This window comes from Leucoraja erinacea, chromosome 12 (assembly GCF_028641065.1).
Source record: "Leucoraja erinacea ecotype New England chromosome 12, Leri_hhj_1, whole genome shotgun sequence".
NCBI lineage: Eukaryota > Metazoa > Chordata > Chondrichthyes > Rajiformes > Rajidae > Leucoraja > Leucoraja erinaceus.
Window position 1 is genome coordinate 19142130 of NC_073388.1, and position 22997 is coordinate 19165126.

General features: G+C 43.5%; 1 protein-coding gene across 6 annotated transcripts in view; it reads left to right on the plus strand.

The window, feature by feature from the left end:
• Window positions 1-22997, plus strand: part of nhsl2 (NHS-like 2) — a 291724-nt gene that overhangs the window by 243978 nt on the left and 24749 nt on the right. For all 6 annotated transcript variants that reach the window (XM_055643706.1, XM_055643707.1, XM_055643708.1 and 3 more), the window contains exon 2: window positions 6794-6946. In XM_055643706.1, the coding sequence (XP_055499681.1) occupies window positions 6794-6946 (153 nt within the window). The remainder of the gene's footprint in view (window positions 1-6793; window positions 6947-22997) is intronic.

Here is a 22997-nt window from a genome sequence, read left to right on the forward strand (position 1 = left end):
CACCTCTGCCTATCCTTAGCCCCACGTCCCCCTCCCTTATCATATGTGCATTAATTGCCTCATATTGTGTTTTGTGTTGAATTCTGTCTTTACTTTGTGTACTAGTCATGTCTCTACTATTTATTTCATTTCCCTTACATGTTTTTCCTCTACCTGCTAAATTTTTGTAAGGTGTGCTTGAGACTCTTGAAAGGCACCCATAAATAAAATTTATTATTATTATTATTATCTGTCCCAGATAGAACAATGAAACAGAGCAGACTGTTCTGTAGAAAGCTGATAGGAAAGGTTATGGACACATGGGGAATATAAATTTCAGCACGCTGTACACATAGAGGAGGTGAGAATAGGAATTTGCAAGCAGGAAGGAGTTGATGTAAGTCAGGCAGAGGCTTCTGAAATAAAGTGCTGGTTGCCATAGTTGATGAGTTGGACGAATGAGTCGAATGGGCAACAGGTTTTCGTACAGAACAGGAATCATCATTTTTCAAAATGCTTCTGGATTTCCTGAACTTATAAATAGCTCCACCAGCTGCAAGTCCTTCTGTGATCTTTCTTCATAGGATGGTGAGTTTCCACACAGCTGAAACAATGCACATTGAGGCAACATTGAGGAGAGTTTTTTGCAGGGGATCGGAAAAGATCTAACGGGATAGGTGGAAAGAAGGAACAGCTACCATAACAGAAGCTTCTTAACAATAATCAACTCTTTATCAAACAGGCAAAAGGACTGTATGAAGACCACTGGAGTTGATAGAGCTAACCCCAGCACTATTTTCCACTAGGAATGTGAGGGGAAGGGTGGAGAGGAAATTGACTCCCAACTCTTCTTATGTAGTTTATACTTAGTGCTGCCCTCTAGAGTCAGTTTCGGTATTGGAGTCTGGTTGGACCCAATCTTCAGACGTGAGATGTGGTTGATGGGACCAGATTGGGATTGTACAACTACGATCCATTTTTTATGTTCCCAGCAACGAGCTAGAAGCACCAGAAACCAGATAATCCCATGATTCTCTGTGTGAGGGTACCCGCCATTTCCTGATAGGCAAGGCTAGTACCGTAGTTAAGACTGTGCCAAGAAAACGCATGCAAATAAAATGACCGAAATGTAAGCTTGTTTGTTGATGAATGTTTTGTTAGAATCCTCACATGAAAATGAATCCTCTGGTTTTCTATTTAACTTCTTCAAAAACTTCCAAATTGACTACCTCCACTCCACCTCCAGGTCCCTCAGATCAGCCGACTTGGGGCTGCTGAATATCCCACGGTCTAGGCATAAGCTTAGGGGCGACCGCGCCTTTGCGGTTGCAGCCCCTAGACTGTGGAACAGCATCCCCCTTCCCATCAGAACTGCCCCCTCCATCGACTCTTTTAAGTCAAGACTAAAATCTTATCTATACTCCCAAGCCTTTCCTGACGTCCACTGAGCGAGGGCTATATGTATATATGTATGTAGTTTGTTTGTTTATACTAGTCTTATAACAAATGTAAAGCACTTTGGCCAACGAGAGTTGTTTTTTTAAATGTGCTATATAAATAAATGTGACTTGACTTGACTTGACATATGATGGATGCTTTATGAAGTTATTAGTGCTATACAATGAGAAATCAGGCCTTACGGCCCAACTCGTCCCTACTGAACAAGTTGCCTGACCTAGCTGGACTCTCATACCTGCAAACCTTTCCTATCCATGTAACTGTCCAAGGTATCCTTTGAATGCCATAACTGCACCTGCAGCCAGTATTCCCCACACTTACCAGTTGACCTGACAAAGATTTCCCACATTTATTGGCTTTATTTCAGATTTCCAGCAATTAACATTTCCATTTGTCGTTGAACAAATATTGCATTAAGCTACGTGAGGAGCTTTTGTAAGACAGGAAACAGAACAAGCTTGGCCTATAGTTGAAGAATAAGGGAGAGGCTATTTAGAACGGAGATGAGGAAAAACGTTTTCACCCAGTGAGCTGTGAATCCGTGGAATTCTCTGCCTCAGAAGGCAGTGGAGGCCAATTCTCCGGATGCTTTCAAGAGACAGTTTGATAGAGCTCTTAAAGATAGTGGAGTCAAGGGATATGGGGAGAAGGCAGAGACGGGGTCCTGATTGTGGATGATCAGCCATGATCACAGTGAATGGCGGTGCTGACTCGAAGGGCCAAATGGCCTACTCTATTGTCTATTTTCTATTGTTTAGGGAGGTTTGGGTTTCATTCGGAGCAGGAAAGAAAAGCTGTGGGATTTGGATAAGAATTCCGGAGCTTAGGATAGCTGAAACCACATATGTAAATTATTGAGTGAGTCCAGTACTCCAATGGGTAGGAATTTAAGAATGCAGAGAACCTCGGAGAATAAGAATTTGAATTTGAAGATTGAGGTTGACACATCATGCTGGAGTAACTTAGCAGGTCAGGCAGCATCACTGAAGAAAAAGAATAGGTGATATTTTGGTTCATATAACCATATAACCATATAACAATTACAGCACGGGAACAGGCCATCTCGGCCCTACAAGTCCGTGCCGAACAAATTTTTTTTTATTTTTTCTTTTTTTTTTTCAAAACCCTCTTCAGTCTGGAGAAAGGTCCAGGCTCAAAACATCACCTATCCTTTTTCTCCAGAGATGCTGCTTGACTCGCTGAGTTACTCCAGCACTTATTGTCTATCTTTGGTATCTTTGGTAAACCAGTATCTGCAGTTCCTTCCTATGACATTGAAGATTGAGGTGTTCATTCTGTCAGTGGATCAGCTGGTGTAGGACTGTGAGTGAGTGAGACTTGCTGCAAGTTAGAGGTGCTAACGGCACTTCGTCAGTGTCTTATATCCTGCAAAAGGTTCTTGTTCACAAGAAGATGGACAGTGTGCCGGATGGTGACTGCGATATGGATGACATGAAGCATCAACAGCTCGCAAAGATAGCAGAGTTCTTAAAGATAGAACTCTTAAAGATAGTGGAGTCAAGGGATGTGGGGAGAATGCAGGAACGGGATACTGATTGTGGATGATCAGCCATCTGGCCGAATGGCCTACTCCTGCATCTATTGTCTATTGTCTATTGTCTCTGCTGGTATGTGTGAGTGGCTGTATGCATAATGTGACAGGAAATCCAGAACTGTGGGTTTAGAGCAGTTTGCTCAAGTACCTCAGACACGGTGACACAGCGGTAGAGTTGCTGCCTTACAGCACTTGCAGCGCCAGAGACCTGGGTTCGATCCCGTCTACTGGTGCTGTCTATACAGAGTTCATACGTTCTCTCTGTGACCGCATAGGTTTTCTCCAAGATCTTCGGTTTCCTCCCACACTCCAAAGATGTACCATACAGGTTTGTCGGTAAAATTGGGTTGGTAAATGTAAAAATTGTGTAGGATAGTGCTAGCGTACGGGGTGATCATTGATTGGCATGGACTCAGTGGGCCAAATGACCTGTTTCCACACTGTATCTCTAAAGTCAAATGTCTAATGTATAAACAGAGGATAGTTCGGGAAGCGGTAGAGACGAGGGACGTAAAGCGGTGGTCCGACCAGTCAGAGGCCATGCTGCAAGATGCACTGAGTGATGTCGACTGGAATATGTTCGAAGCAAGTTCCAGTGACGTCAGTGAGTTCGCGGAAGCAGTCACGGACTTCATCGCAACAGTAACCGACAACATCGTCCCCACGGTAAGGGTAAGCACCTTTCCGAACCAAAAACCCTGGGTAGACAGGTCTGTTCGTGTGGCCCTGAATGCTCGCACCGCTGCCTACAACTCGGGCCTGGCATCAGGAAACATGGAAGTTTACAAGGCAGAATACTACCGACTGCGAAGGGCGGTGAAGGACGCAAAGAGAAGGTACAGAGACAAGATGGAGTTACAGATGGAGCAGCAGGACACCAGAAGCCTGTGGCAGGGGCTACGGATTGTAACCAACTACCGGAGCACCCCTCCCTCATCCGCAAGTGCCGGCACCTCCCTAGCTGATGACCTGAACTCTTTTTACGCTAGTTTCGAGAGGGACAACACCAGGTCTGCCGACTATCGACAATACCGCCAGCGGGCTGGCTACCGAAGCTGAAGGGAGGAACGTGCACACATTCTCACTGTCCGAGCAAGACGTGAGGAGGGATCTGACACGGGTGAACACGAGAAAAGCTGCAGGCCCCGATGGCATCTCGGGGCGAGTACTCAAGTCCTGTGCTACGCAGCTAGCTCCAGTGCCCACTACATTATTCAACCTCTCCCTGGACAAGTGCGTGGTCCCTGCCTGCTTCAAAAAATCCATCATTGTACCGGTACCAAAAAATGCCTCCCCAGCCTGTCTGAATGACTACCGTCCGGTGGCCCTTACCTCGGTAGTCATGAAATGCTTTGAGAGGCTGGGTCCCATTTTGTAACTTCCTCCTTCTTATCCTTGCTGTGCCTACATCAGCCAAAAATACAAATAGCAGCTGATGCCATATTTCCATCTATTTAGCACCTACTCGTCTAATAAATGGTCTTATGTTCCAGTCGCGACTTTGTATGGGGATTATAATGCACAGAAGCATACTATTAGAACCAACAGTGTTTATATCACAAAATAGCCCCCTCCCACAGGTGTTGTTGTTACCAGCATTTCTTCTATTCATGAGGTTACAAGTTATCACTTTCAATTCATCTTCATGACTCATTGTGGTGAGTTTCCGATTCTTATCACTCTTTGGGTAAAATAGTCGTCCCCAAATTGCCTTCTGTTTTATTGGAAAACAAATCTGCGCCTTCTTCCCTCGGAAGTTCGCATGGACCCGTTGCAGTTCGGTCATACACCGTCTCGAACAGATCCACGAGGACGATGCGGTTCAGCCTCCTAGTCCCCACCAGACTAATGCATTGGGGCTCACACCTCCCTCTCCTCCCAAACTCTGGACAGCCCCCAGGTAGTCAAGATGGGGGGGAATACTACGTGAGGATCGCTGTCCTCATAGACTACAGTTGTGTGGTTAGGTTCAGCCCAACTCATTAATTAAGTTTGCGATACACTGTCCCCACCAGACGAGAAGGCCGGGAGGAGCTGCTAGAGGTGTAGGATAACATTCGAATATCAAAATAACGAAGGAGCCATGACTTTAGGAGGGCACATCACAACGTGGGGGGAACTTCACTCTCCGAGGCCCCCGCCTGCACTCGGAGTAAAAGGCAGCGCCTTACATCAGGAGAGGAAATTCAGTGTCAACCTCCAGTGCCAAGCGGTGGTGGAAAGCATCTTGTCATGAACATTACCATCCTCTCCACCCTCTGCAGAGAGTAGTGCGGAACTGTTCACTTGCTGCTACTGTCAGGCAAACGCCTCTGTTGCCATGCGGTGAGAACGGAGAGGTTGAGAAGGAGTTTCTTCCCAGAGGCCATTCGGACTGTAAACGCCTATCTCACCAGGGACTAACTCTACTGAACGTTTTTCCTTCCATTATTTATTATGTAAAAGAATATGTGTGTTATGATTGTGTTTATAGTTGTTTGGTTGTTTGTCTTTTGCACAAAAGTCCGCGAGCATTGCCACTTTCATTTCACTGCACATCTCGTATGTGTATGTGACAAATAAACTTGACTTGACTTGACTTGACTTGACTTAAGGAAAGAGCTCCCAATGTTTTAGCACAACTGCACATTCCTGCCAACGTGGAAGACTGCAGCAATCAGAGGTACAAATCCAAGAGTCTGAAAACCATGATTTCCAGGTTCAAGAACCGCTTTTCCCAAATTCTAGAACACTGCACAACACCAACCATTACACCAGACCTTGCGTTGGCTGCAATACAGACTTGGGTTTTGCACTGTTATGGTCTGATTACACTGCCTGCTTTCAAACAGAGCTACTCTTCAAATTTTATATTAGCTGAGACGAGGTCCAAACCATCCTGAGATCATAAGCATTAGCGCTGTCGGCTTTTGCCCTCTTGTAATAATAATAATAATAATAATAATAATAATAATAATAATAATAATAATAATAATAATAATAATAATATTTTACTGTCCTTGCACATAAGCGCAACGAGATTTGGTATGCAGCTTCCGTCCGATGTCGTAACATAAATAACTAATAAAATTTGGATTTAGATATCCCGAGAACATGGATGTAAAAAGAACAGTAAAACAGTCAAAACAGTTCAACAGACTTAAGGCTTTTGTGATAGGTAGGGTTTAGGATTATGTTATTCCAGGCATGTAGTGCCAGCGCTAATCATGGAAAAATAAAATACTTGCTCATTGATCCGACTGATCAAAAGAAATTGTCTCAATTAATTATTTAACAAAACACCTCTCGGCTTTTTGAATTGAGCCTTTCTGAGCCTTCTCAGAGGTTGCAGCAGCCTTTTTGGCCAGTTTTTGCCAGTCTTGGTATGTGAGCGGACGTGTCATTCGCCTGTTCTTTACAGACAAGATAAAGATCTGTGTCTGCAGGGCCTTCAAAAGAAGTAAGTGGATATTTTATTGCCGAGTGACCTTGCTTGCCTGCTGCTGGGAGTCTTGCTTCTTTAGTTGCAATTGACTGCTTGTGCAGAGTGACCTGTCTTTGAGGGCCAGTGCTTTAATTGCCCTCTTGATTGATAGAGGTCCAATGGCCACTCAAGTTACTGTCCACAGCAGGGATCAAAAATGTCTCCAAGTAACAGACCAGTCAAAGTTGACATACTAATCGAAGCTCCGCACTGACTTTCTATCACACTTACATTTGAACTTCAGCTGCGCCCCTTAAATCCTCCACCACAACCTGCCTCGTGTTATAATTCTTTGTCTCGTATTCAGTGTGCAATTATTGATTTATTTTTAACTTCAGGTGGATCGAACTTGGATCAGGAGAGCAAGAGGACGGCCCACTTCAAGTCGTCATGGCAACAAAATATAAATGTGTTCGACTCCTCATCCAGACCACCCTGTGTGGAGGAATTGCACCAAGAGGCCCAGCTGAACCTGCAGTCTTTGCTCCAAGGTACAGGCAGATTTCTGAAATGTATTTGCATGATTTGCGATTGATAAGGTCACTTGTAGGTTGGCCAAGTGAATTGTAATCAGGAAGTGAGTGTGCGGTTCTGTATTATTGGCAGCAGCAGTAGCCATCATGTCTATGTGACCTCTTGTTTTTTGTCCTCTCATGAAGGTGCAGTGTATTTATTGGTGGCAATCTCTCGTACCTTATAAAAGTGGCCACTCTTAATCTCTGAGCTTCAGCAGTGTTTAATAGCAAAACTATTCAAGCTATTTGGAGCATCTAATGGGCCTGTCCCACATACGCGACTGCCAGCACCCGTCATAGGTCGTTGCAGGACGCCGAAAATTTTCAACATGTTGAAAATCCAGCAGCGACCAGAAAGACGCTACGACTCTTTGGGCAACTGAGGAGACTACTCACGACCATACAGGTGACACCCTGGCGACATGTCGCAGGATGAAGCCTGTATGGTCGTGAGTAGTCGCCCAAAGAATCGTACCTTGTTCTGGTCTACGCTGGATTTTCAACGTTGAACATTTTTGGCGACCTGCTGCGACTATGACAGGGGCCGGGAAGTTTCCAAAAAAATCGTGTAAGTGGGTCAGGCCCATAAGGGTGTCAGGAGTTATGGGGAGAAGGCAGGGCAATGGGGTTGAGAGGAAAGGATAGAGCAGCCATGGTTGAATGGAGGAGTAGACGTGATGAGCCAAATGGCCTAATTCTGCTTCCAGCACTTATGAAGATAAATCTATGAAAAAATGTTGCCCTATGACCTATTTGAAGCCAAATATCAATCTGGATGTTCAGGTATGGAATACTCCATACCAAATCCAACACATTATTTATTGCACATATAAATGATTCAGCCTTCTAAGATGAACACAGCTATGATTGTGTTTTTGATCTCGTGATCTATGACTGGGATCCATCATTAGCCTCGAAGGCTTCCCGCGAGCCATGGCTGCCGAACGGGAAAGCAGCTGGATTCCTTTATCGAGGTGCTGCGGTCTCAATGTCTCCAGGATGGCCATGGAGAAGCCAGGACCGGGGCATCCTAGGTTGGAGCCCGAGCCTCGCGGGTCGATCGAGCTTTGCGGGTCGGAGCCCATGGTCGACGGAGCCTGGGTCAGTGGAGCCCGCGGCTGGGGCCTGGGTCAGCGCCATGGAGGCCTCAGGAGGGGCCCCGGTGATGATAGTGGAGAGAGTGGATAGATCGATGCTGAGGGCACCGTGGGGGGAAGGAACAAAGGAGGACCCGGCATCAATGAGGGGGGAAGACAAAGGTAGACCTGACGCAGAATGCTTTGTAACTTTGTAAATACTCTTCATGTGGTGACTATTTTCATACCTTGGGTAATGCAAGCAAAGAATTTCACTGTGACCTATCACATGTGACAATAAAGTATTTATTCATTCAGTTTAGAGACACAGCATGGAAACAGGCCCTTTAGTTCACTGAGTCCACGCCGACCATCGATCACCCGTTCACACTAGTTCTATGTTTTTTCCACTTTCTCATCCACTCCCCTCACACTAGAGGCAATGTATAGAGGCCAATTAACCTACAAACCCACACGTTTCTGAAATATGGGTGGAAACTCATGCAGTGACAAGGAGAAGGTGCAAACTGCACACAGACAACATCCAAAGTCAAGATCGAACCCGGGTCATTGATGCTGTGAGGCAACAGCTCTACCAGCTGAGCCACTGTGTCGCCAACTTGTTCTCATCCAAAATTCTGCTATACATATCCCACTCATGTCAACACACATTCATCCATCACATGTGCTGTTACCTACAATGGCTAACAATGCAGCAACCTGTTGATTCCCATTCTGGCTTTCACATCCCTCCCTGGCCTTTCTTCTCCTTTTCCTGATAAATTATTCTGCCTCTGCTACCTTCACAGATGAGATCACTCCACATCACTAATCCCAGAGGTAAGTTGTTCCATCACTCCACGTATTAAGTTCTGCAATTCCCTCTCTCCATCTCCGTCCTCCTTTTAAGTCACTCGTTAAAACAGACTGCTTTGACCAAGTCTTTGGTCACTTGTTTAATGGGGTAGGAATTCTACTGCAGTGGAATGCACTGAGTAGTGTAGAAAGAGCAAATTGTACTCAGCTTCTAAATTCAACTCCTGATTTTAAGAACAAAAGCACTTTGGACATATGCACCAGATCATGCAGTTAGCCCTTGCAACCAAAGATGAATTTCCATCCTAATTATCTGCTATGTGGCTTAATGACAAACCTTGGTTGATATAAAGTGCCTTGAATCTTTTTTACTGCTTCAGGCAAAATATAATTTGATATTGTCCTAGTGTTGTGACTACTTCCAAAGTCTGCTTAGTGCCAAGCCCAATTACGTGCGTCCATGGGTCCATAATGATGACATGAAACTAACGCATATTCCTCTGAAACTGGTTGTGTATCAGTTTCCTAGCTCATCATTAACAGTTTTTCAAATCTACATCTGACCTCAGAATACTGAAGAGAAATATAGTTTGATGTTCAAAAAACTCTTGTCTGGAAACTCAGTTAATCAAACGGATTTGCCATTTTGATATTGCATTAGTATGTTCACAACCATTTCAATTGAGCTCTCCTCCACTGCATATTTCAGCTGGTTCCTTGGAATCTAACTTTCCATAATGTAAAATATACCTCGCAGGCCCAGAGAGCTCACAGGAGCAATGAGACCCAAGGCTGGGTCATTGAGGCATGTAAGTGGCCAGAGATTAAGAGTTTTCCTCAATGGCCAGTGTTGGGGGTGGGGGTCACAGGGGAAACATTCTAACCCTATCGAGGAGAAACATCTGATCTAAATGTTACACGTGATCATAGCAAAGTTGCCAGTGAGTTGGTGAAGAGATCACAACTTTTTTGGGGATCTCAAGATCACTGGATTGAGGATAGAAGAATTTAGGACAGAATGTAAAAAGTGTAGACTTTAGGCTTCAGAGATACAGCGCGGAAACAGGCCCTTTGGCCCACCAAGTCCACGCCGACCAGCGATCTCCACGTACACTAGCACTATCCTACACATTAGGGGCAATTTACAATTTTACCAAAGACAATTAAACTACAAACTTGTATGCCTTTGGAGTGTGGGAGGAAACCGGAGCATCCGCAGAAAACCCACACGGTCACCGGGAGAACGTACAAACTCTGTACAGACAGCACCCATTGTCAGGATTTAACCTGGTTCTCTGGCGCTGTGAGGCAGCAACTCTACCGCTGCGCCACTGTGCCGCACTCCGGTTAGTGGAGATACAAAACCAAAAGCTGGGCTTAAATTAAATCTGGTTATTGAGAGGGATGGGGAGGTACGGTGAAGATGAATATGATATTAATTACATCATTTTCAATGCAATTTTGACATAAATTATATGACAGAATCCAAATGTCCACCAAGCATATATCCAGATTGAGCCACTTCAACATATTACATTGAGCAATGTTATTCTTAAAGCACTTAGATCACAGGCATTAATCCATTGCAAATAAACACACTAAAACCTCTGCTACAGTTATAGTGAGAGGAATGTGCATGCTAAGCATTCAAGGGCATTTTTCACTGAACTCAGTTTCTTCCCTCACAGGTGTTACTGGTCCATCAATCTAATTAAAAGTTTTTGCATTGGAATCCTGGGTGGCAGCTTGTTCAGCTGCAGTGAATTGTGTGTTCTGAAATCTGTGCCTTTGTGAAGCAGAACGTTATGTAAACATGGAGCAGAGTGGCTGCCTGCTTAGCAAAGTGGTCAGACCAAGCGATGCAGCTACAGGCAGAGAGATCACCATCTGCCAAAAAGCATGGGTGTAAAGGCCTGCATGGAGTATAAGGTGAAGAGCCTGGTAGATTATTTTAGGGAAGGAATATAAAAACATGGAATCTGGACAACACGCCATCAGTGGTGGAGGAAAGGTAGTTAAGAGCAGGGTCAGATGATCCAAGGGCTTTTGAGACGAGTCATGGTTAGGGGGTGGTTTTGGACTGCATAAACGCTACCACGAAGGGAAGCAAGATTTATAGCGGCACGGTGGCACAGCGGTAGAGTTGCTGCCTAAAGGGCTTGTCCCACTTGGGCGATTTTTCAGCGGACTGCCGGCGACTGTCAAGTTCGCAGCACTCGCTGAAAAACCAGGAACTGGAACAGCAAGTGTCAGAGTGGAACACACACACACACACACAAACACATCACAAAGGCAGGGACCAGGGAAAGTGGGGGAGCGCTGTCTGAAATTCACATGGTGCAAAGTCACGGTGATACAGACACACACCGCGATGAACAAGAAGGTTTAAGACGGCTTGCACAGTGTACAGTAAACAGGGGGGATAGGAGAAACAGGGGGGATAGGAGAAGGGGGGAGAAGGAGAAGGGAGGAGAAGGGGGAAGAGAAGGGGGGAGAAGGAGTGGTGACACTTTTAAGAAGCCAGACAACTTTTAATAAGCCAGAGATACACAGCTGTGAAGTTTGGCGGGCATTTAACATTACCGGTTAAGTTATCCTTGGTTCTGAAAACTCCTGCATATGTTTTTTTTCCCCCATTGAGCCAATGAAAATGCACGGTCAGCAAAGGCGATTAACTAAAACTACCTACGACTACCTCGACTACCCATAACTACATGGCGACCCCACTACCACTGCACCTACGACTACAGGATTATCGATTTTCTCCATGGCGACCAATTTTTGGTCGCGGTAAAATTTTCAACGTTGGAATTTTTTCGGCGACCATACTGACACCATACCACGACTAGTTCCCAGAATGCAGGGATTTTATGATTGAACGCTTTGAGACAATAGGTTTGTAAGGGCAGGAGTGATGTTCAGGAATATCTTTACTTTACTGTACTTTACCCATCAGGAATTGACCTGCATGACCGGAATCCTATCTCAGTAATGGAACACTTGCACTACCATAGACACGTTTCCTAATTAGATTTTGCAATAATATTTTGTCTTTACACAGTCTCTTTACTTTCAATTTCTTATATAATATATGTTTTGTGTAATGTCTGAATCTATGTACTTGTGATGCTGCTGCAAATAAGATTTGCATTGTTCCTATACACCTTTACCTCAATGTCCTTATGCATATGATCTGACTTACACTATGTGTGATGCACCATTCAGACTCAGGCTTCGAATGTAAATAAATGCAGATGTGGTGTGCACAAGCCTCAAACTTAAAGCTGAACTGCATGAGTCCAAAGATAATATTGTTTGGCCATTTTTTTTTTCACTCCTCCTCTTCCTTCCGCTACTCACGGGCACAACAATGATTAAAGTAATTTTCGACCAGCTCTCATCTTGTGATCAGCCCTGCTCCAGACCGTTATGAACTGACACTGCAGGGCTGCAAACTGTCACACGTTGCGCGTGAGATTCACGCATTTTACGAAATTCTCACGCTGAGCACAGAATTTCTCACACTCAAAACCCCCCATATTTTAATAAATAAATAAATACACAGATAAAGTCACGGACAATTCTATTCGCCCAAAGCTTCCAGATCTCCTCCACACTCACCAATGAGAATAGTATTCTGTCGGTGGGTTTTCCATAAAGAACGAGCATTTTGATTGTCTTAAGCCAATTGCACACTATTTAAAATGGTAATGTAACTGCAGTACTAATGATTCCATTTGATATTCATGGAAGCAAAATCTGCAGGTGAAGGAAATTCAAAATAAAACCAAAATTGTTTTATAGGTGAGTAAAAACCATAAGGTGAATGCATAGTCTTTTTCCCTGCATATGTGATTCAAGAATAAGAGGACATTGGATTAAAGCAGGGGCGACAAACTAGAGTCTAAACTAAACTACACATTTCCGGCAGATGATGTGATAGGTGAGACATGGCGGTGGTCCCAGCATCGATCCCTGAGGCACCGCTCACACCTCCCACCCTCACCTCCCTTACACACTCACTGGCACACACACTCTCACACACTGGCACACTCTCTCACACACCCTCACACATACAGGCACACATCCTCACATATACATTCTCACACACAATCTCACACTCTCACACACACACACATACTCACACACACACACTCACACACACACCACACACGCACTGATACACAGTCTCACGCACACTGGCACGTGCGCACCCTCACACACACTCACACACACACTCACACACACTCTCACACATACTGACACACACTCTCATTCACTCTCACACACACACTCACACATACTGACACACACTCTCACTCACTCTCACACACACACTCACACACTGATACACACTCTCACACACACTGACGCATACCCTCACGCAAACTGACACACTCACACACACTGACAAATACTCTCACACACACTGACACACACTCGCACACACCCTCACACATACTGACACACACTCATACACATACTGACACACACTCTCACTCATCCTCACACACATCCTCACACATTGATACACACTCACACACCCCCTCCAATCACTTCAATAAAAATTAGTGGCTAGCTGTTTTCATTGTCTGAGTTTGATTGCTGGAAGCAGGCTAATGAAAATTAGGTGCAGTTGTGTAACCTACATTTACAATTTGTTTTGGTAGGTTTACAAGATTAATTCATGGGATGGCGGGACTGTCATATGCTGAAAGAATGGTGCGGCTGGGCTTGTACACTCTGGAGTTTAGAAGAATGAGAGGGGATCTTATTGAAACATATAAGATTGTTAAGGCTTTGGACACGTTAGAGGCTGGAAACATCTTCCCGATGTTGGGGAATCCAGAACCAGGGGCCACAGTTTAAGAATAAGGTTAAGCCATTTAGAACGGCGACGAGGAAACACTTTTTCTCATATAGAGTTGTGAGTCTGTGGAATTCTCTGCCTCAGAGGGCGGTGGAGGCTGGTTCTCTGGATACTTTCAAGAGAGTGCTAGATAGGGCTCTTAAAGATAGCGGAGTCAGGGGATATGGGGAGAAGGCAGGAATGAGGTACGGATTGGGGATGATCAGCCATGATCACATTGAAGGGCGGTGCTGCCTCGAAGGGCCGAATGGCCTACTCCTGCACCTATTGTCTATTGTCTACATTTGTGTTTGCTAATGTTCGATTTCAAATGGTTTATTAATGGAAAGGTTGCATTCGTGCATGCACAACTGATCTGGCCCGCATGAAGTCGCATTTTTCCTAATCCCGCCCATGACATAAAATGAGTTTGACACCTGGTTTAAAGTGAGAGAGGAACGATTTATTATGAACCTGAGGGACAACATTTTCACGCAGCAGATGGTGGGTATGTGGAACGAGCTGCCAGGGAAAGTAGGAAGGTAAAATTACAGCATTTAAAAGACATCTGTACAGGTACGTGGACAGGAAAGGTTTAAAGGGATATGAGCCAAATGCGGATAAATGGGACTAGTCTCGATGTGGCATCTTGATCTGCATGGACAAGTTGGGATGAAGGCCTGTTTCCATGCTGTAACACTATGACACATTGTAGAAAGGGTGCAATTACTCTGGAGAGGATCCAGGGGCGATTTATGAAGATGTTGGCAGGGCATGTATATCTTAATTTAATTGAACCATATACTTGGTTGAATATGTGGCATTATTTTCGTCTTGTTTCTATAGTCAACGGGTAAGGTTGATTAAGTTATTTGTGCAGAACAATGATGGAAGTCCGACTCCTCTTGTTTCTTTTTTTCTCTCTATATATATGCATAACAACATGAATTATAATCTGGTTTCCATTACATAAATATACTAAGGTAATTCATGTGCTGCACTTGTTGATCAGAGCCTGGCTCTCCTGTGGAATGTAATTAGGAATGTAATTTAGCCTAACCTTATTCATACCTAACCCAATTTAAAGCATAAATGGTGCATTCAAGTGTGAGTTAAATGATTCGCCACAGTACGCACCAGATTGCACAATTTCAAGCTGAAAAATGCAAAAGCTTCATACCGTACGACGGGGGACAGCCTCCCCCCCTCGGTCCGTATGCTCCCTCGCAATTTCTCACTCTCAACTCTCACCCAATGTTGACAGCCCTGTGATACAGAGGCCTTCAACTAACCTGGCAGACATGTCTCAATAATGTTATCAGACTCTTATCTATATATTTAAATAAGACCCTGTTAGCTTGGGTTAGGCATTCACCCATCCAGTGGAAAGAGCAGGTGAACTGTGAGCCTGCAATAGGAAAGCATCACAGTCAGGGGAAACTAGTTTATCATCTTAAGATAGACACAAAATGCTGGAGTAACTCAGTGGGACAGGCAGCATACCTGGAGAGAAAGAATTGGTGACGTTTCGGGTCAAGACACTTCTTTAGATAAGTTTATCATCTTAATTGCTGGTTTCCTTCAACTGAAATGAGTTAAGAATGGGGCCTCAGATTCACAAGTGAGGAATGGCACATTGGACAAGATCTGAAAGTGCATTTGAGGCTCCTTGTACCAAACTGCAGCATATGCAAACTTCAATGAAGAGTGAAAATGTCACTGTGCATCAACATCACAAATCTGGCATCACACGAGCACAAACACGTTCATTGTGATTATAAACCCCATTTTCAGTTTGCAAGTATTGCTAAAGTATTTCAGTTCCTCTTTATGAATGCTCGTGACTAATAGCATTACTACCACACATCACTGGTCATTCTTTAATATCTCTTCCTAGTATGTTGCCTTCATCATTATCACGAGTAGAGATTATCTGATCATTATGCCATTGGTACGTGCGGGCCTCTGTGTAAAAAGTGTTGCCACATGGCCTGGATTACAACAGTGGCCCGTGAATCAGCATCATGGTGTCAACCTCAAAATCACAAATAAACAGCAACAGGAGAACCATTGCAGAATCAATCTCCTGGTCTACATGGGATCCTGGCAACATAAATACATGTTGGATTTGCAAAAACACAGCATGCAGTTATCCACACAGCGCAGTTTCCAACGGGAGTAAAGAATGATGATATGGTGAGTGAAGGAATTTGTAAGAGGCTAATTTTCATTTTGAAATGTAATTACACTGTGCTATCTGAATTTCGTAATGTTAACCTGTGATGTAAATTGTAATGTTTGTGGGAAATAAGTTGTTTTGCAGTCTTGCAGAAAGCTAGATTTGGTTACCCAAAGTTACTGCCAACTGATGCAGAATTTGGGATTATTCTGGTTATAGGTTTGTCCGTTCATAAGTCATAGGAGCAGAATTAGGCCATTCGGCCCATCGAGTCTACTCTGCCATTCAATCATGGCTGATCTATCTTTCCCTCTCAACTCCGCTTTCCTGCCTTCTCCCCATAACCCTTGACACCCTCGGTCTACATCGGTCTGCACAGACACATAGAACATAGTATGGTGCAGCACAGTTATAGGCTCTTCAGCCCACAATGTCTGTGCTGAACATAAGGCCAAGACCAACTCTCTTACCTGCCTGCAGATAATTCATATCCCTCCATTCCCTGCGTATAAGAGCAGGTGATCTATAAGCTGCAGTAGGAAGGCATTGTCATCAGGTGAGGTAGACATAGACTGCAGTTTCTCATGGAGTACAGTTTCTACAGAATGTAGAAAATGGGAGTTTAATGAATAAGGAGAACAAATACATAACAAAATAATTACAGGGATAGATTGCAAAGGCAATAACAATTATTTTTTACACAAACATATAACTTGAATTATGAAGGAAGTAAAAATAGGGTTAGAGGTAATTCAAACCACATAATTTAAAATTAAATGTATAAGAAAAAAATATTACAGAAATAAAATGCAACATTATGAAAGGAGGGGAATAGGGAGAGGCAGCTGAAACTGACTCCTGTGCATTGTGCAACTCAAGTTCATATGTTCATTGTCATTGGAGCAGAATTAGGCCATTTGGCCCATTGAGTCTACTCTGCCATTTAATCATGGCTGATCTATCTTCCCCTCACAGCCCCATTCTCCTGCCTTTTCCCCATAGCCCTGGACACCATTACTAATTAAGAATGATTAAGGATTTCAGGACAATTAAGGACAATTCATACTTCCTGTGAAACTAAGTCTATGGATTTAATAGACAAAGCTTCATTTTAGGATCTCTGAGGGGCAGCAGGAGTCACTGCAATGCATTAGGGAGGCTGAGGTTTTCCTATGTCAAACCTTTCCGGAATTAGTCACCCTGCACCTGTTAATAGTGCAAGATAGCAAGTGGATAACCATTCTTTAAAACAGAGGTAAATAGTCTCTTGATAAGTAAAGTGATTGACAGATTACCTCATAAATCCAGAGCTGAGATTATAATCAATTAACAAAATGTGGAAGAACTCAATGGGTCAGGCAGCATCTGTGGAAGGAATGGACAGATGATGGTTTGGGGTCAGGACTCCCTGATTGTAATCATATTAGCCATGATTTTTTGCTATAGTTAAACAGGCAGGAAGAGCTGAGGGCTCTATTCTTGCTCACAATGCATGGGTTTTTATCTTCATATGTACGTGTCACTCTCAATCCAATTCTAGTTTAGTTCATTATTGTCATGTGTACCGAGATACAGTGAAAAGCTTTTGTTTGCATTCTATCCAGTTGTAGAAAAGACCACAAATAATTACAATCAAGCCGTCCCCTGTGGGCGGATAAAGGATGCAACATTTAGATTAAGTCCGATAAAGATGGCTCAGTCTCCAAAGAGATAGATGGGAGGTCAGGATCACACTCAAGCTGATGAGAGGACCATTCAGTTACCTGATAACAGCTGGGAAGAAACTGTCGCTTAATCTGCGTTATCAAATTGCTATACCTATGGCCTAATGGGAGAGGGGAGAAGAGGGAGTGACCAGGGTGAGAATGGTCCTTGGTTATGCTGTTGGCCTTGCTGAAGCAGTGTGAAGTATAGGTAGAGTCAATGATAAGGAGGTTGGTTTGCGTGATGGTCCGGGCTGCGTCCATTACTCTCTGTCATTTCTTGCTGTCTTGGATGGAGCTGTTCCCAAATCAGGCCGTGATTCATCCCGATAAAATGCTTTTTACAGTGCAATCTGTAGAGGTTGTTGGGGACATGCCAAACTTCCTAAGACTTCTAAGGAAGTAAAAGGCTTCTCACCTACAGAATCTGACGCATTGATTAAGGGGAATGCTGCAGTGCTGGAGAGAGATGGTGTCAAATGGTCAAGGGCAGGATCTATTTGGTTGCAGTTAAGAATCAACTGAAATGCTATTGAGGTTTTTCAATAGGCTGCTAGAAAGTAGGAAAGAAATAGAAGAACGTTTTGAAGGCAATTTACATGTGATGCTAAAGTCAAAAATTAATGGTAAGGAGAGATATTAACAATCCTAATATGGACTCCATAGTAAAAAGTGTAAGGAAGTATTCCAGAAAAAATACATTTCCATCTCCACAAGAAAGAAAGCTTTGCTGGACATGGTTCTGACTATGAGGAAGGCTAAATTCAATATGTATCAGTGAGGTGGAAATGTAAGTAACTAATCTAACTAGATAGTAACTAGCATTAACATAATTAATTAAAAACAAAATTATTATATATTAAATGTCTATTGTGTTTAAGGGCCTGGTATGCTGCTGCAAGTAAGAATTGCATTGTTCCATTGTACATATGACAATTAAACCCTCTTGACTAGATCATAATATCATATTACTTAGAATATGTGTGGATAAGGTAAGGACACTCCATGTTAAGTAGTGAGTTTTAGTAGAGCCAATTGCAATAGGATGAGAAGCGATCTGGGTCAAGGGAACTGGAGTCAAAGATTGGTAGATGAAATTACAATTGTACATTGGGAGGGTTTTAAGAGGGAGGCGGTTCAAGATGACCAAGATAGAGCTCTTAAACCCAGCATTGTATGAATGGCTAGAGATTAAAATAAAGCAGGAAAAATGTCATATCAAAATTGTCAGATTAAGGATGTGTGAGAACCAAGCTGATTATCAGAGGTTTGGAGGGATTGGAAAAAAAAGATTTTTTAAAAAGGCATAAGAGAAAAATATCTGGTGGCATCTATAGATACGAAGTAAAAACCTCCTTAGGCCTGTGAATAATAATTGGGTGAAATAGTTTATGAAGAGCCATCAACTTGATGGGGTGGTTGGCCCCATCGGTGGTGAAAACTTTCCAAGAACATAAAGGCCCTGGATAAGCTGTAAAACACATTGAGAAGGATAGTTATTGCTTGGAGGGGCTTTGCAGCAATTGAGTGCGCTGTGAGGATTTGAGGTATGTTCAGCAGCAAAGGTCAAAAGCCTGAGGATCTTGTACCTCTTTCAAAGCTTGGAGAGGCTTTGCAGCAATTGAGTGCACTGTGACCAAGATTAAGAGACGTTAATCAAGTCAAGTCAAGTTTATTTGTCACATACACATACGAGATGTGCAGTGAAATGAAAGTGGCAATGCTCGCGGACTTTTGTGCAAAAAGACAAACAACCAAACAAACTATAAACACAATCATAACACACATATTCTTTTACATAATAAATAATGGAAGGAAAAACGTTCAGTAGAGTTAGTCCCTGGTGAGATAGGCGTTTACAGTCCGAATGGCCTCTGGGAAGAAACTCCTTCTCAACCTCTCCGTTCTCACTGCATGGCAACGGAGGCGTTTGCCTGACCGTAGCAGCTGGAACAGTCCGTTGCAGGGGTGGAAGGGGTCTCTCATGATATTGTTGGCTCTGGAGTTGCACCTCCTGATGTATAGTTACTGCAGGGGGGCAAGTTCCCATAGTGCGTTCGGCCGAACGCACTACTCTCTGCAGAGCCTTCTTGTCCTTGGCAGAGCAATTCCCAAATCAGATGGTAATATTCACGTACAAGATGCTTTCCATCGCTGCTGCGTAGAAGCATTGGAGGATCCTTGGAGACACTCTGAATTTCCTCAATTGCCTGAGGTGGTAAAGGCGCTGCCTTGCCTTACTCACGAGTGCTGAGGCGTGTGATGCCCATGTCATATCCTCGGAGATGTGGACTCCCAGATATTTAAAACAGTTCACTCTATCCACAGGATCCCCATTTATCCTCAATGGAGTGTACGTTCTCGGATGATGTGCCCTCCTAAACTCCATGATCAGCTCCTTCATTTTTTTGATGTTCAAGAGGAGGCTGTTATTCTGGCACCAGAGTGCTAGACCAGCCACCTCCTCCCAGTAGGCCTTCTCGTCGACGTCTGAGATCAGGCCCACCACCACAGTGTCATCAGCAAACTTAATTATTGAGTTGGAGCTGAACCTTGCCACACAGTCATGTGTGTACAGGGAGTACAATAGGGGGCTGAGGACGCAACCCTGGGGCGATCCTGTGCACAGGGTGAGGGACTTTGATGTATTCCCTCCCATCTTGACTACCTGGGGCCTGGCGGTGAGAAAGTCCAGGACCCAGGAAGGTGTTGAGCCCCAATTCCATTAGCTTCCCGGCCAGTCTGGTGGGGACTATCGTGTTGAAGGCTGAACTGTAGTCTATGAACAGCATCCTCACGTAGCCCCCCTTCTGGCTGTCCAGGTGGGAGAGAACGGTGTGCAAGACCTAGGAGACCGCATCGTCCGTGGATCTGTTCGGACGGTATGCGAACTGCAACGGGTCCATGTTCCGAGGGAAGAAGGCGCAGATGTGTTTCCAATAAAACAGAAGGGAATTTGGGGACGACTATTTTACCCAAAGAGTGATAAGAATCGGAAACTCACCACAATGAGTCATGAAGATGAATTGAAAGTGATAACTTGTAACCTCATGAATAGAAGAAATGCTGGTAACAACAATACCTGTGGGAGGGGGCTATTTTGTGATATAAACACTGTTGGTTCTAATAGTATGCTTCTGTGCATTATAATCCCCATACAAAGTCGCGACTGGAACATAAGACCATTTATTAGACGAGTAGGTGCTAAATAGATGGAAATATGGCATCAGCTGCTATTTGTATTTTTGGCTGATGTAGGCACAGCAAGGATAAGAAGGAGGAAGTTACAAAATGGGACCTTTTTGCAATCCTGTGGCATGTCCAGCTGCATCTTCTTCCGTACTCAAACCAATTCCTCTTCATTTCAGGCTAAAATGTGTATAAGAAAATGGTGATAACAATTTAGTCCTATGCTATTGTCCAACTTTTCATAATAACAATATGATTCAAGTCCCCGTGCATTAAGCAATGCGGGAATTATCAGGGAGAAGTTAATAAATCTAGATAGAATGAGAGAAATTAGATTAACATCAGCCAAACTGAAAGCAGCAACAGAAACCTCTGCTTGAAACAGAATGGATCTAATAAGTAAATAGGATGAACATCAAAAGAAAGACAGGATGCTGCACAAATGAGTCTGAAGAAAGGTCTCGACATGAAACGTCACACATTCCTTCTCTCCAGAGATGCTGCTTGTCCCGTTCAGTTACTCCAGCATTTGTGTCTATCTTCGGTTTAAACCAGCATCTGCAGTTCCTTCCTGCACAATTAGCTTGCTGGGGGAAGAGTAAATATTCCCATTGAACATGAATCAGGAGAGTTATAATCAACAGGACAAAGGAAAGGATCAGGCCTGACTCTGGTTCCTGGACTGGAGGGGATGGAGAATTAGGCTAAACATTTATGGAAAGGGATTGAAACATGCCTTTGATCGCAGGTGAGGTGAAAATGAATCTTGGACAAGAGTCCATGACATGGTTGAGGATGGAAGGGTTGGAGATAGGTGTTGGAGACAGAGGCATGCACTGGTTTCTCCTATGGGTTGAGTCATCAAAAAACAGGAGTTGGCTGGTTGAGACAAGAATCAGTAGGTCAGGGGTTGTTGTGCAGGAAGGAAGGGGGCTGAATATTTCAAGATGCTTCCTCACCCTTCTCATCTGTGCTTCTTAATTTAGTCAAACAGCTGTTGGGTGGAACAGTCACACAGGAAGTTTGTGTATTATGTGCAGTTGATGCCATTTATCCTCCTTTGGCCTTCATGAGATATTTATTCTGGCCCTACTTCTCCAGAAAAGAAATGTGTTAACAATCTAGAAATGGTTGTTTCTGCATTTGTTGCATTTTTGCATTGTTTTTGCAACTGAATCGTCCTACCACAACTGGAGAGCAGTCCTGAACTATAATCTTGATGAACCTCAGATTCTCTTTGATTGGACTTTACTGGCTTTACCTTGCACCAAACGTTATTCCCTTATACACTGTAAATGGCTTAATTGTAATCATGCATTGTCTTTCTGTTGATTGGTTAGCATGCAACAAAAGCTTTTTACTGTACCTGTGACAATACACTAAACTAAACTAAATTTGCATCTTGTGTTGGTTGCCGTTGAGTTACAAGTAGATGTAACGGATGTTGAATTTCTCAATCCATATTCCCTCTATTACAGTACATAAAGATACTTTTAATGATAGTAGGGATTTAGGAATTAGTTAAGGGATTTGATTCCTAAATGCAAGAGCTTATTTTCTTTGAGGGATTAAAGATATTTGACTTGAGTCATTTGAGTTCTTAGTTCGGAGCTTACAGAATGTGAAAGATAATTTTTTTAATGTTAGGTAATAAATAAAAATCAGCCTTTTGTGCTAATCCGTTTTCAAAGGAAGTCATGTTGCAGCTTCATAGGACAATGTTGTGTGCAGTTCTGGTCAATCCATTGCAGAAAGGATGTGAAGGTTTTGGAGAGGGTGAAGAAGAGTTTTACCAGAATGTTGCCTGGATTAGAGTATTATCTACAAGAAGAGGTTTGACAAACATGTATAATTTTCTCTAGAATGTTCGAGGTTAAGGGGAGACCTGAAATAAATATATACGCAATTTTGAGGCATAAATAGGTTAGACACGATGGAAATTGAGAGAGGGCATATGTTTAGAACGGCTGTAGATTTGGGAGGAACAGCAGCAGCAGATTAGCAAGAGATACAACTGATTGGCTATAGCCCAAGTGGGAGGAGAGAAGTGAGTCAGAGGGGTGAAAACAGTTGAAATCTGAGGAATTTGCTTTGCAAATTGGTAAATCAGGCAATTTATCAGTCAATTTAAGCAAGACTGTTCTTGGGGAGCGGCCTTGTGAGGGAAGTGCCCTGTGAGAAAAGTGTGAGTCTTTGGCTCGAGAGGAGCACGCAA